Source organism: Bufo bufo, chromosome 4, assembly GCF_905171765.1.
Source record: "Bufo bufo chromosome 4, aBufBuf1.1, whole genome shotgun sequence".
NCBI classification, from domain to species: Eukaryota; Metazoa; Chordata; class Amphibia; order Anura; family Bufonidae; genus Bufo; species Bufo bufo.
In genome coordinates this window covers 511,732,412-511,744,504 of record NC_053392.1, presented here as the reverse complement: position 1 = coordinate 511,744,504, position 12,093 = coordinate 511,732,412, and the positions used below count along the sequence as shown (strand labels likewise).

Sequence of the window (12,093 nt, the reverse complement as noted above, 5' to 3'; positions counted from 1 at the left end):
TAAGGAGTTTGAAATCAAATTCTGTAAAAAATGGCTGGTGAAATCCGAAAGGTGTTCTTTGGAATGTGGGCCCCTTTGCCCACCTAGGCTGCAAAAAAGTGTCACACATGTGGTATCTCCGTATTCAGGAGAAGTTGGGGAATGTGTTTTGTGGTGTCATTTTACATATACCCATGCTGGGTGAGAGAAATATCTTGGCAAAAGACAACTTTGTATAAAAAAAATGGTAAAAAGGACCTGTGGTCCTTAAGTGGTTAAAGAAGTACTCCATTTTTTTTATTTAATATGTATATTGCTGACTCACCACCAGTATTCTAGCAGATTTCTTTGTTACATACTAACTCAGTTGCATCCATACCTTTTGAACCTTTTTATTACGGGAACCTGGTCATGTGATCTCTAGTCTGACACTTTGCTCTATTGTGTAAACAGGAACTCAGTCTCTACCATGTGGCTGATTTCCTGTGAACTACAGGATGACATCATCAACAATCAAATCCCTCCCGACGTCTCTCAGGCCCCTCCTCTCCCTTTGTATATGCCTGTATTCTGTTGGTGATATAATGTCTCCCCAATCTAATGCAGATATTTAATAGGTATGTGTGTACAGTGATTAGCTGCCTCCTGACTCACACTGCCTGTCTGTACTATCTGTGTGTACTGACTCTCCAGTGTAGTTCTATGAGAATTAGCTTAATACTCGTCTGTCTGCCTCCTGTATGTGAGAGCTGACAGGGGAGAGATGACAGGGCAAAGAGGGCAGACAGGCTCAAGCTGCATCACATAGGAAAACATGGAGACCCTGCAGTGGGAGGGGACAGAAATTCTGTGTTACTGATCTGTTAGTTGCTTCCCTTATACAGAAGGTCACTGTGATGACACTCTGTCCCCTCTGACTCTACAAAGCCAGGCATGATAGCAAATGTAGGAGAGGAAGAAGGAATTAATATGGCTGCCAACCCACAAATTGCACATCAAATAAAACAGGTATACACAAGGCATACACAGGAGCCTATATCTTATTCTTTAATAATGGCCAATCTCCTACTAGAGGTAGAAAAATAAATCCTGGAGTGCTTCTTTAATACTCAAACCTTATACACATTTATTCCTCTTATATCGCACACAAAAGAATGGTATTTCTGTACTAAAGTCATGTACAATTGTCATGAGTTTCCTATAATAAAGCATTATTTCCACCAGTAACCCATACCTGTAATTCATTCTGTCCTTGGACAGTCTCTGTTGTATTGGTTTCAGAGTTCAATGTTATTCCAGGCTCCTGGTTTAGATCAACCTGAAAAGGACAAAAATAAATATATGGACATGTGTGGCGGTCTGAAGTTCCATCTGCTGTTGGGCGATAGTTAGGAGATCCCAATATACATAAGATGGTCAACCGGATGAGCCATTGGGTTTAGGTGACATTTATCTACTGTATATGGCCAGCTTATTTCCTCTCTGTTGAAAACACACAATTCAAGCGTGCATGTGTATGGCGAGTCCCTTAGGATTAGCTGTCTCTTTCAGCCTACAGATATTGAAAGTGTATGACTACCTTAAAGGGAACCTGTCTTATTGGACCAGCCTTAATAACTACAATAATGCATCCATAGTACTCAGCACAGATGACTAATTTGTATCTGTACATTTACTCCGGTTTCCCCACTGTGTACCCGCAAATCAGTAGTGCCATGCAATGAGAAGACTAGTCCTGGAGTCCTCTCCATTATGAGTGCGCGCTCAAGAGTCCTCTCTATGCCTCACTCTGCCGGTGGAACCCAGTGAGTATGGGGATAAATCGTACTGATGAGAACTCGGCGTTCATGCATTACTGTAGATAATAGGCCTGGACTGAGGTGACGGAGTGCCTTTAAGAGACCTTACACAATTATCACATGAAAGAGCACAAACATAAGTAAATACTCCTCATCTCCCTATTTCATACACTCGGCAACATCTAACGAAGATGACAATAATGCAGCAGACACAGATTTCAAAACGAGACCTATTAATTAAAGTGTTATGTACCGTACCTTCTCATCTGTCTCCTGAACACTTATGACGTCTGACAGCTGGGATAATTTGGATCCTGACCTTTGACTTGTTTGTCTGCTTAGCATTATATCTCCTGGAAGACAGTCATAATGTTTACATCAAACGCCTAGAAGCAACTGGTAATGACTTAAGGCTAATTAATTAAAGACGTATTATACGATTACTTTCAGATAGTCATTAATGCGGCTGTTGTGTTTGAAAAGAGAAGAAGCTGAGATTCTGGAAGCCATCAAAAGATGCAGATTGCCCAGACTAAGTGCAATCTTGCCACTACAAACAAGGATAATGACATTTATCAAAGATATTAGGCCTGTGAGCTATTAGACTGCTCCCACAGTTCTTGTAGTAAATATAGATCAGAGTGCATTCATAGACTTGTGTATTTTTTGATGGCCTTTAAAGAAGTGGTCTCATGAAAAATACTCTACGTTTTTCGAACTGGTATTTATTATTCAATAAAATCTGCATAGTGCCACACACTGTTTGCTTTTTTCCTTATTTCTCTGTCCACCGTTGAGGTGGTCGCACATGTTCAGTTCCACCTATTAGCATTGTGTTAGAAGCTGTGACAGTTACAAGGAGAGAACTGCAGCAGAAAGGACATGCTCACTGAGCTATGAGGAAGCTGCAGCAGAAAGGACATGCTCACTGAGCTGTGATAGGGAGGAAGCTGCAGCAGAAAGGACACACCCACTTAGCTGTGATAGGGAGGAAGCTGCAGCAGAAATGACACACCCACTGAGCTATGATAGGGAGGAAGCTGCAGCAGAAAGGACACACCCACTGAGCTATGATAGGGAGGAAGCTGCAACAGAAAGGACACACCCACTGAGCTGTGATAGGCAGGAAGCTGCAGCAGAAAGGACACACCCACTGAGCTGACAGCCAGAAGAAAATTTAGAGTAATTGAATTATAGAAGATTGACATGAGAAAAAGACTACCTGGTCCATCTAGTCTGCCCTTATATTATTTCTTAGGATAGACGTGTTTATCCCAGGTAAATTCACTTACTGCACATTTCCCAACCACATCTGCTCAGAGTTTGTACCAAGCTTAAGACACTCTTTCAGTACAATAATATTTCCTGACATTGCTAACTTTAGATGGTGTCCCCTTATTCTTGTGCTTAGCTTCTTACTGAGAAGACTTCCCTCCTGAACCTTAAACCTGTAACTTATTATGCATATTGCACTGGTGCTTTTTCTTATAGCGTGCGAGCACGACCACCGCTAATGGATTGCAGGGTGGTTGTAACCATGGAAACGAGCAGTGTATAATGTGATGGGAAAATCAATCCAGCCAGCAAAGGAAGCAATATGGACAATAACAATACATTAGTAAGTGGCTTGTATTAACTTTTACTACATAATAAATGCGATTTGCTGAAGTGAGACAGCCCTTTAAGGCTATGCCGATTAAGGGGGTCATTTATTAAGACCAGCGTTTTACATTTTATATTTTTTTATCGTAGAAACACAGCAAATGACTTTAAAACTTTTGATAATGATTCATGGGACAACCTCTATAAGTGTTCATTGCACTGCAAGGCAAATAAAGCATTACATGGCACCCACTGCAACCAGTGGGGCATCAAAGTTTCATTGTTGTCTTATGCTGTAGATCCAACTAAAAGTATAGTCATAGCACACTGAATAAACAATATCATGAGTGATGAATGGCCTGTCACAAAAATTATTTGACTTCCTAAATTTTCATTTATCATGTATCCCATTTTTCTCAGCTGCAATACATACACAGCATTACTGCAAAAAAAAAAGAAGAAAAATGCACTGTATGGTTAACAACAGAAGGCCAAAACTAGGATAAAAAGTTATCAAAAATTAATAGTATACTTATATATGTGATTGGGATATGGTATAGAGAGTATGAGTGATAACTAGGGATCAATGACACTTAAAGGGGTTTTCCTACTAACAACACTTATCCCCGATCCATAAGATAGCGGATAAGGGTCTGATCACTGAGGGTTCAACCCCTGGGACTTCAGCTGATCACAAAAACGGTTGTCCTGGTGTCCCTTATGATGCGTGACCACCGTTCCATTCACTTCTATCAAACGGACAGATATGGCTGAGCTCTGTACTCTACAGTCCCAGAGAACTGAAAGGAGCGGTGGTTGCCCATGTGCACCACCACTCCAGTCTCCCATGGGATTCCAAGACCTCTTTTTTTTCGTGATCACTTGGGGATTTCAGTAGACCACCAGTGGTCAGACACTTATTCCCTAAGTGTTGCTTGTGGGAAAACCGCTTTAAGAAAAACTCATCATTTACAAAAAAAATAAAAAAATGTTAATGTTGCACCATTGGTAGTTATCTAGTAGGAATAAGCTCCCGTTTTCAAAATGTAAATGAGAAGTTTAAAAATGGGTTTCAGTCAGCAATACTCTTTTCCTTTGATTTTTCTTAAGACTATATCTATTACTAAAAGACACAGACGTAAGGGCAAAGCCATTGAAGTTCCCAATTAGAAGAAACATTTCCATGCATTCTGAAGCCCATAGAAAGCAGACCTTTGAAAATTCCCATTACTCGTCAGAAAGATTTTTACTTGACGCTGCATTTTCTTGCTGCATCCGTCAGAAAACATCATGCTCGAAAAGAAGGGTATTTGAAGTTCCTATTTTATGTCATGTTGATCCATGATACATTGTCTTCAGTCGGATCTACTTGCTCATATGTTATGGAAAATTCAATAAAAATTAACGTTTAAAAAAAAATAAAAAAATTCTGTTGGATCTGAATATATGTTGCAATATTTGGTTTACTGCCTGTGTAAACCAATCTCAATATAGTCATTTGGAACAAAAAAAAAAAGAGCAGCTGCTGTAGTTTCCACTACAGGAGGATATAAAGGCTGCCTCGTGTATTACACAGTGTAGACACATGTGAATCTACAGATGAGCTTATCAGTCCTCGTCCATGTTGAAGGCAGTAATAAAAGAAATGAGTGACACGCAAGCTGTCCTATTGTTCAATTTAACAAGAGCAGGACGCACATTTCAGGAATATGTCACTCGTGTCCTTTATCTCGCCAGCTTGCTGTGTACACAGTTGTCCTGTGTGTTTCTACAAAGGTAAACCCATATGAGATGACGGAAAGCAGTATGGGCACTCACAGCAGAATCCATCAGTTTCAGCCTGCGTTAAGCTGGGTGGAAGTGTATGACAATGTGGAAAATATCACTAATTAGTAAGGTTGCCTCCAAATAGTCCTATTTTTACTTCAAAGGCTGCAATGTATTCAGAGGTGTAGATATAGAGGATGCGGTGGTAGCAGTATGATTGCCTGAAGAAATCCGTAATCAATTTAATGCAGGCTACTGTAAAGTGCAAAGTCTATGAAATCCCCTGGTTTACCCCTTAACACCCACAAGGAGGTATGAACTTTTTTGCAGGTCATGGTCCCCAGACACGGTCAGGAACGACCCGAGGGTCATCACCTGGAGATTAATTAGACTGTGACAAGCCATAGGATGAACCAGGAACGTAGTCAGGAGATAGCCAGAAGTTGGAATCAGGAGTAGAAAAACAGGTACCAGACAGACAATCCAAAAGGTAAGGAAGGAGCGTAGTCAGGTGCAAGGCCAAGGTCAAGTCAAACGCAATACCAGTACACACAGACAAGAGTCATGAAACTAGATATCTTAACCACTTCACATCCGGGCCATTTGCCCCCTTCCTGACCAGGCCTAATTTTGCAAATCTGACATATCTCAATTTATGTGGTAATAACTTTGGAACGCTTTTACTTATCCAAGTCATTCAGAGACTGTTTTCTCGTGACACATTGTACTTCATGATAGTCATTAATGTGAGTCAATATATTTCACCTTTATTTATGAAAAAATCCCAAATTTACCAAAGATTTAGAAAATTTCGCAATTTTCTAAATTTCGATTTCTCTGCATTTAAAACAGAAAGTGATACCTCATAAAATATTTATTACTTAACATTCCCCATATGTCTACTTTATGTTGGCATCATTTTGGAAATGTCATTTTATTTTTTTAGGACGTTAGAAGGCTTAGAAATTTAGAAGCAATTCTTAATATTTTTAAGAAAATTGCCAAAACCCACTTTTTAAGGACCAGTTCAGGTCTGAAGTCACTTTGCGGGGCTTACATAGTGGATACCCCCATAAATGACCCCATTGTAGAAACTATACCCCTCAAGTTACTTAAAACTGATTTTACAAACTGTGTTAACCCTTTAGGCGTTCCACAAGAATTAAAGGAAAATAAAGATCAAATTTTAAAATTTCACTTTTTGGGCAGATTTTCCATTTTAATCCAATTTTTTCTTTAACACATCGAGGGTTAACAGCCAAACAAAATTTAATATTTATTACCCTGATTCTGCGGTTTACAGAAACACCCCACATGTGATCGTAAACTGCTGTACGGGCACACGGCAGGGCGCAGTAGGAAAGGAACGCCATATGGTTTTCAGAAGGCAGATTAAGGCTACTTTCACACTTGCGTTCGGGGCTCCGCTTGTGAGTTCTGTTTGAAGGCTCTCACAAGCGGCCCCGAACGGATCCGTCCAGCCCTAATGCATTCTGAGTGGATGCAGATCCACTCAGAATGCATCAGTCTGGCACCGTTTGTCCTCCGCTCCGCTCAGCAGGCGGACACCTGAACGCAGCTTGCAGCGCTCGGGTGTCCGCCTGGCCGTGCGGAGGCAAACGGATCCGTCCAGACTTACAATGTAAGTCAATGGGGACGGATCCGTTTGAAGTTGACACAATATGGCTCAATTTTCAAACGGATCCGTCCCCCATTGACTTTCAATGTAAAGTCAAAACGGATCCGTTTGCATTATCATGAACAAAAAAAATAATATATTATTTTTTTTGTTCATGGTAATGCAAACGGATCCGTTCTGAACGGATCTAAGTGTTTGCATTATAGGTGCGGATCCGTCTGTGCAGATACCAGACGGATCCGCACCTAACGCAGGTGTGAAAGTAGCCTTAGCTGAACTGGTTTTTAGATGCCATGTCCCATTTGAAGCCCCCCTGATGCACCCTTACAGTAGAAACTCTCAAAAAGTGACTCCATTTTGGAAACTAGGGGATAAGGTGCCAGTGTTATTGGTACTATTTTTGGGTACAAATGATTTTTTGATCATTCATTATAACACTTTATGGGGCAAGGTGACCAAAAAATTGGTTGTTTTAGCACAGTTTTTATTTATTTATTTATTTATTTTTACAGCATTCACCTGAGGGGAATATTTTTTAATGTGTCCATGTTCTGAGAGCTATAGTTTTTTGAATTTTTTAAATGATTTTCTAATGTAGGGGCAAATTTTTTGCGGGATGAGGAGACGGTTTTATTGGTACCATTTTGTGGGACATACGCCTTTTTGATCACTCGGTGTTGCACTTTTTTTAACACAGTTTATTTTACGGTGTTCACCCGTGGGGTTAGGTCATGTGATATTTTTATAGAGCTGGTTGTTACGGATGCGGCGATACCTAATATGTATACTTTTTTTTTATTTCACTTTAACACAATAATAGCATTTTTGAAACAAAAGAATAATGTTTTAATGTGTCCATGTTCTGAGAGCTACAGTTTTTTTTATTTTTTGAGCGATTTTCTTATGTAGGGGCTCATATTTTGCGGAATAAAGTGACGGTTTTATTGTTACCATTTTGTGGGACATACGCCTTTTTGATCACTTGGTGGTGCACTTTTTGTGCGCTGGATACCTGGGTGTGGTCGCTTGTACTGTGTCCTGTATGGTGTGTGGGCACCAGTACTGATGCACGGGTTCCAGTCAGTGTGGCTGCGGCAGGTAAGTGTGTTGTTTGGTGTGCTTCCCTTCCGATTCCAGTTACTGTATACGGTCTCCACTTTTCCCTTGCAGCTAGGCCGGTGGAGACTCCTGTTCATCCGTGTCTGGGATGAACAGGTCGTCTCAGCCCTTTCTCTATTTGAGGGATTATCAGGGCGACTCAGGGTCCTAGGTTCCTGGGTATGAGCCGTCCTACCACCCAGGTCCGCTTATATGGGTAGGAGTTAGGGCGAGGGTTAGGGAAGCAAAAAGAGGTGACCTGCTCCCTTATCCCAACCCCTAAGGCCTAGTTGGTTTTTCACCGGGTCCACATTGTACGGTGGGGGGTTCCCCCCACCGTGATAGTTGTCTAGGAATAAACAACTTTTCAGAGGTGCCTGTAGCCCGTCTCCGTTATGGTAAGAATTATACTTACTTGGTCCCTGCAGCTCCAGTCATACGCACTGGATCCCATGTGTCTATCTCTCGGTCCAGGACTTGTTTATTTTTCCCCGGTATGATCATCTGCTCCACTGCAGCCAATGACTGGTGTCCACAAGAGACACATCACCCCTAAAGCCAGTCATTGGCTGCATCGTAGCATATGATCATGCCCATGCAGGGGATGAAGTAAACAAACTGCATACCAGAAGATGGACATATGGGAGCCGGCACACAGGACCAGCAGGGAGTAGGTAAGTATGATTCCTTCAATAGCAGAGGCAGGCTGTGGTTACTTATTTTCAGACAAAACCTTTAATGCTGTCCTTCTCCAGGTATGACTAGTGGTGAACTTCCTCTGCTAGTCTTTAGTGGAGGAACTAACTACTGAGCATGTGCAGCACAGTTTCAGGCATTGGAACAACATGAAGATACCTAGTATAAGGAACAGGAGAAAAATAGGAGAGGCAAGCAGTATTTTCTATCACCACTAGAACACCCTGCTTATCACTGTTTATAGTATAAGGAACAGGAGAGAACACATGAGAGGTGAGAACAAATTTTCTATCACCACTAGAACATCCTGCTTATCACTGTTTATAGTATAAGGAACAGGAGAGAACACAGGAGAGGTGAGAACTAATTTTCTATCACCACTAGAACACCCTGCATATAACTGTTTATAGTATAAGCGACAGGAGACGTGAGAACTGATTATCTATCACTGCTAGAACACCCTGCTTACCACAGATTATAGTATAAGGGACAGGGGAGAACACAGGAAATGCGAGAACTGATTTTTTTATCACCACCAGAACACCCAGTATTCATAAAATAATGACAGGAGAGAACACACATGAAGTGAGAACTGACTCTCTATCACCACTAGAACACCCAGCTTATCACTGTTTTTGATAAATAAGGGACTTAGATTGATTATGATATATGATTTGCATTTCTAAACTTTTCTAAATGTATATGAAAGTTAATAAATTAATTACACATTATTAACATATATTTTATTTTAAGCCAGAGTACGAACATATTTTTGGACTCAACCCAAAACTAGCTTTGACTCCGACTCTACATCCCTGCCCATACCCACCTTTGCACAGTACTGTATATACAGTATAATACTTTAAATATTTTATGTAAGTACATGGTCTAATTGTCCGAAAAGGACTTGTTGGCAGTCAACTGGATCACGTTATTACCAGCGGTAAGGCTAGTATTTGACCCCTAGTTAACATGTTCTTTTGTCTTATATCCTTCACATTTGTCTCTAGTTCTCCCAAGAAAAGCTGGCCCTTGATTAGGGAGAGCAGGAGCCCATGGGGATCAATGGCTACTCACACACACACACACACACACTGGAAGCTGGGATTAATGGGGTAGCAAATGCTGCAGTGCAACATTAAGTTGGCAGCCATATCAATGTAATGGTTAGAGCCCACAGACATTTGTGAGCACTGAGCAGGAACATTAATTAAGAAGCAGCTGGGACCCCTTTAAAGGGATTGGAGGTCTGTTTTGGCGGACTGTACGGTGGAGCGAACTAGAGGCAACTGCAGCTTATATAAAGGGAGGATAGCTGGTGAAAAGATGAGTTTATCTAAAGGCCCCCATGCACCTTAGCAAACTTTTGAACAAACCCACCACTTTCACTTTTGAACTGGTTTAAGAGCCTATTAAAGGAAACCTGTCACCAGGATTTTGTGCATAGAGCTGGGGACATGGGCTGCTAGATGGCCGCTAGCACATCTGCAATACCCAGTCCCCACAGCTCTCTGCGTTTTTATTGTGTTAAAAAAACGTTTTGATCAATATGCAAATGAACCTAATATGTGTCCTGTATCCGGAGATGAGTCCAGCGGAAAGGAGCCCAGCACCACCCCGCGTCCTCCGAATCTCCTCCTTGCTGGCTGACGTCACAGAGCTGGAGCGCCGAAATCTCGCGATGCGCGAGCTAGCGCATGCGCAGTTCGTTCCCTGTGCTGATGCCAGCACAGGGAATGAACATGATGCCGACGCGCATCGCGAGATTTCGGCGCTCCAGCTCTGTGACGTCAGCCAGCAAGGAGGAGATTCGGAGGACGCGGGGCGGTGCTGGGCTCCTTTCCGCTGGACTCATCTCCGGATACAGGACACATATCAGGTTTATTTGCATATTGATCAAAACTGTTTTTTAACACAATAAAAGCGCAGAGAGCTGTGGGGACTGGGTATTGCAGATGTGCTAGCGGCCATCTAGCAGCCCATGTCCCCAGCTTTATGCACAAAATCCTGGTGACAGGTTTCCTTTAAGAGATGAGACCAAAATCCCATTTACATTAACTTTTTCTTGATTTATCTCATATTTAAATGTGAATAATATATATATATATATATATATATATAAATATATATATATATATATATAAAAAGAAAAATGGCGGCACTGGCTGCAGAGAAGAGATGCGGGTGCACGTCCCAAGGGGAATAGACTGATATCCCCAATAAATAAGTACAGAAAAAAGAGCGGCACTCCAATGGAATAAAAGCAGGTGAACCCTTTATTCACCCAAGTGGTGCAACGTTTCGGCTCTGGTCACGAGCCTTCCTCAAGCAAAAGGCCTTTTGCTTGAGGAAGGCTCGTGACCAGAGCCGAAACGTTGCACCACTTGGGTGAATAAAGGGTTCACCTGCATTTATTCCATTGGAGTGCCGCTCTTTTTTCTGTACTTATATATATATATATATATATATATCCTAAGAAAAATGATTGGAATGTGAATTGTATTAATAACATTATAAACCGATATATCTCCTCTAGGCTCGGAGATTTTCTTAAGTAGAATGCATCAGCAACTTCAGATGAAAACATGTGCACTTCTAAATTCAATAATCACAGATTTAAAAGCTGTTTGGGAAACAGAAAAGACATTAGGATTTGAGAGAGAAAAAAAAAACCCAGCAGGGCCACAAAGCTCAGTGTGTTACCTAGAGAAAAAATCTTTTCAGTAGTTAGAAATCACAGTTCTCGAGCGCCTAATTCCTGACCCCACATAGAGTAACCTCCAAATAACTGTAATTATCTCCTGACATAAATGGCATATCGACAGTATACTTACAATTGATTTCTGCCTAATTATTACTTGTTGTTGTTCAACATGGATTTGTAAGAGGAAAACAATAACTACCTGTGGACAGTGCAAAGATTAAGGAAGAGAAGCCACTGGGTGGGAAAATACATACAGTGATTATTGCAGACGTGAACTCACAAACGAAACACCATATTAGCATAAAACACCCTGTAGAAGGGAAATTTTGTGACGCTGAATGAAACTTTACAATGCGGCTCAGCTTTTACGACATATTTTATCTCGTTAAAACTCTGGTGTTTTTTTCCCATAGGCTTTTCTACAGGAATTTAAAAACTCTATAAAAAAATGCATGTTACAAATATGGTCCAATAAAAATTCTACCTAAAATATGTTTGAAAAGCATAGTGCTTTTTAAAATCTGAAAAAAAAAACTAGAAAAAACACACAAAATTGTGTGTAAAAAAGTCCTAGAAAGTGTCTTTGAGCCAAACGTTTTTCAGTAAAAAAAAGGCCCGAAATTGACCCAACCTGTGTGAAATTCTCTAAATTGTGGCAATTTTCTCTTAACTGCATAAAAAATGCATGCTACAAATATGACAAAAACGCCACAAAAAATACTTCCAAAGGGCGCTTTCATGGTGTTTCTTACAAGCGTTTAAACACTAAAAAAAAGCGTGCCTGCAAGAAACCTAAAAATGTTTTGGTG

General features: G+C 40.9%; 1 protein-coding gene across 1 annotated transcript in view; it reads right to left on the bottom strand.

The window, feature by feature from the left end:
• Nucleotides 1-12,093, bottom strand: part of CFAP61 (cilia and flagella associated protein 61) — a 320,844-nt gene that overhangs the window by 248,310 nt on the left and 60,441 nt on the right. The window contains exons 9-10 of the mRNA XM_040429693.1: nt 2,037-2,131; nt 1,214-1,297 (exon numbers count right to left, since the gene is read on the bottom strand). Coding sequence (XP_040285627.1) covers nt 1,214-1,297; nt 2,037-2,131 — 179 coding nt within the window. The remainder of the gene's footprint in view (nt 1-1,213; nt 1,298-2,036; nt 2,132-12,093) is intronic.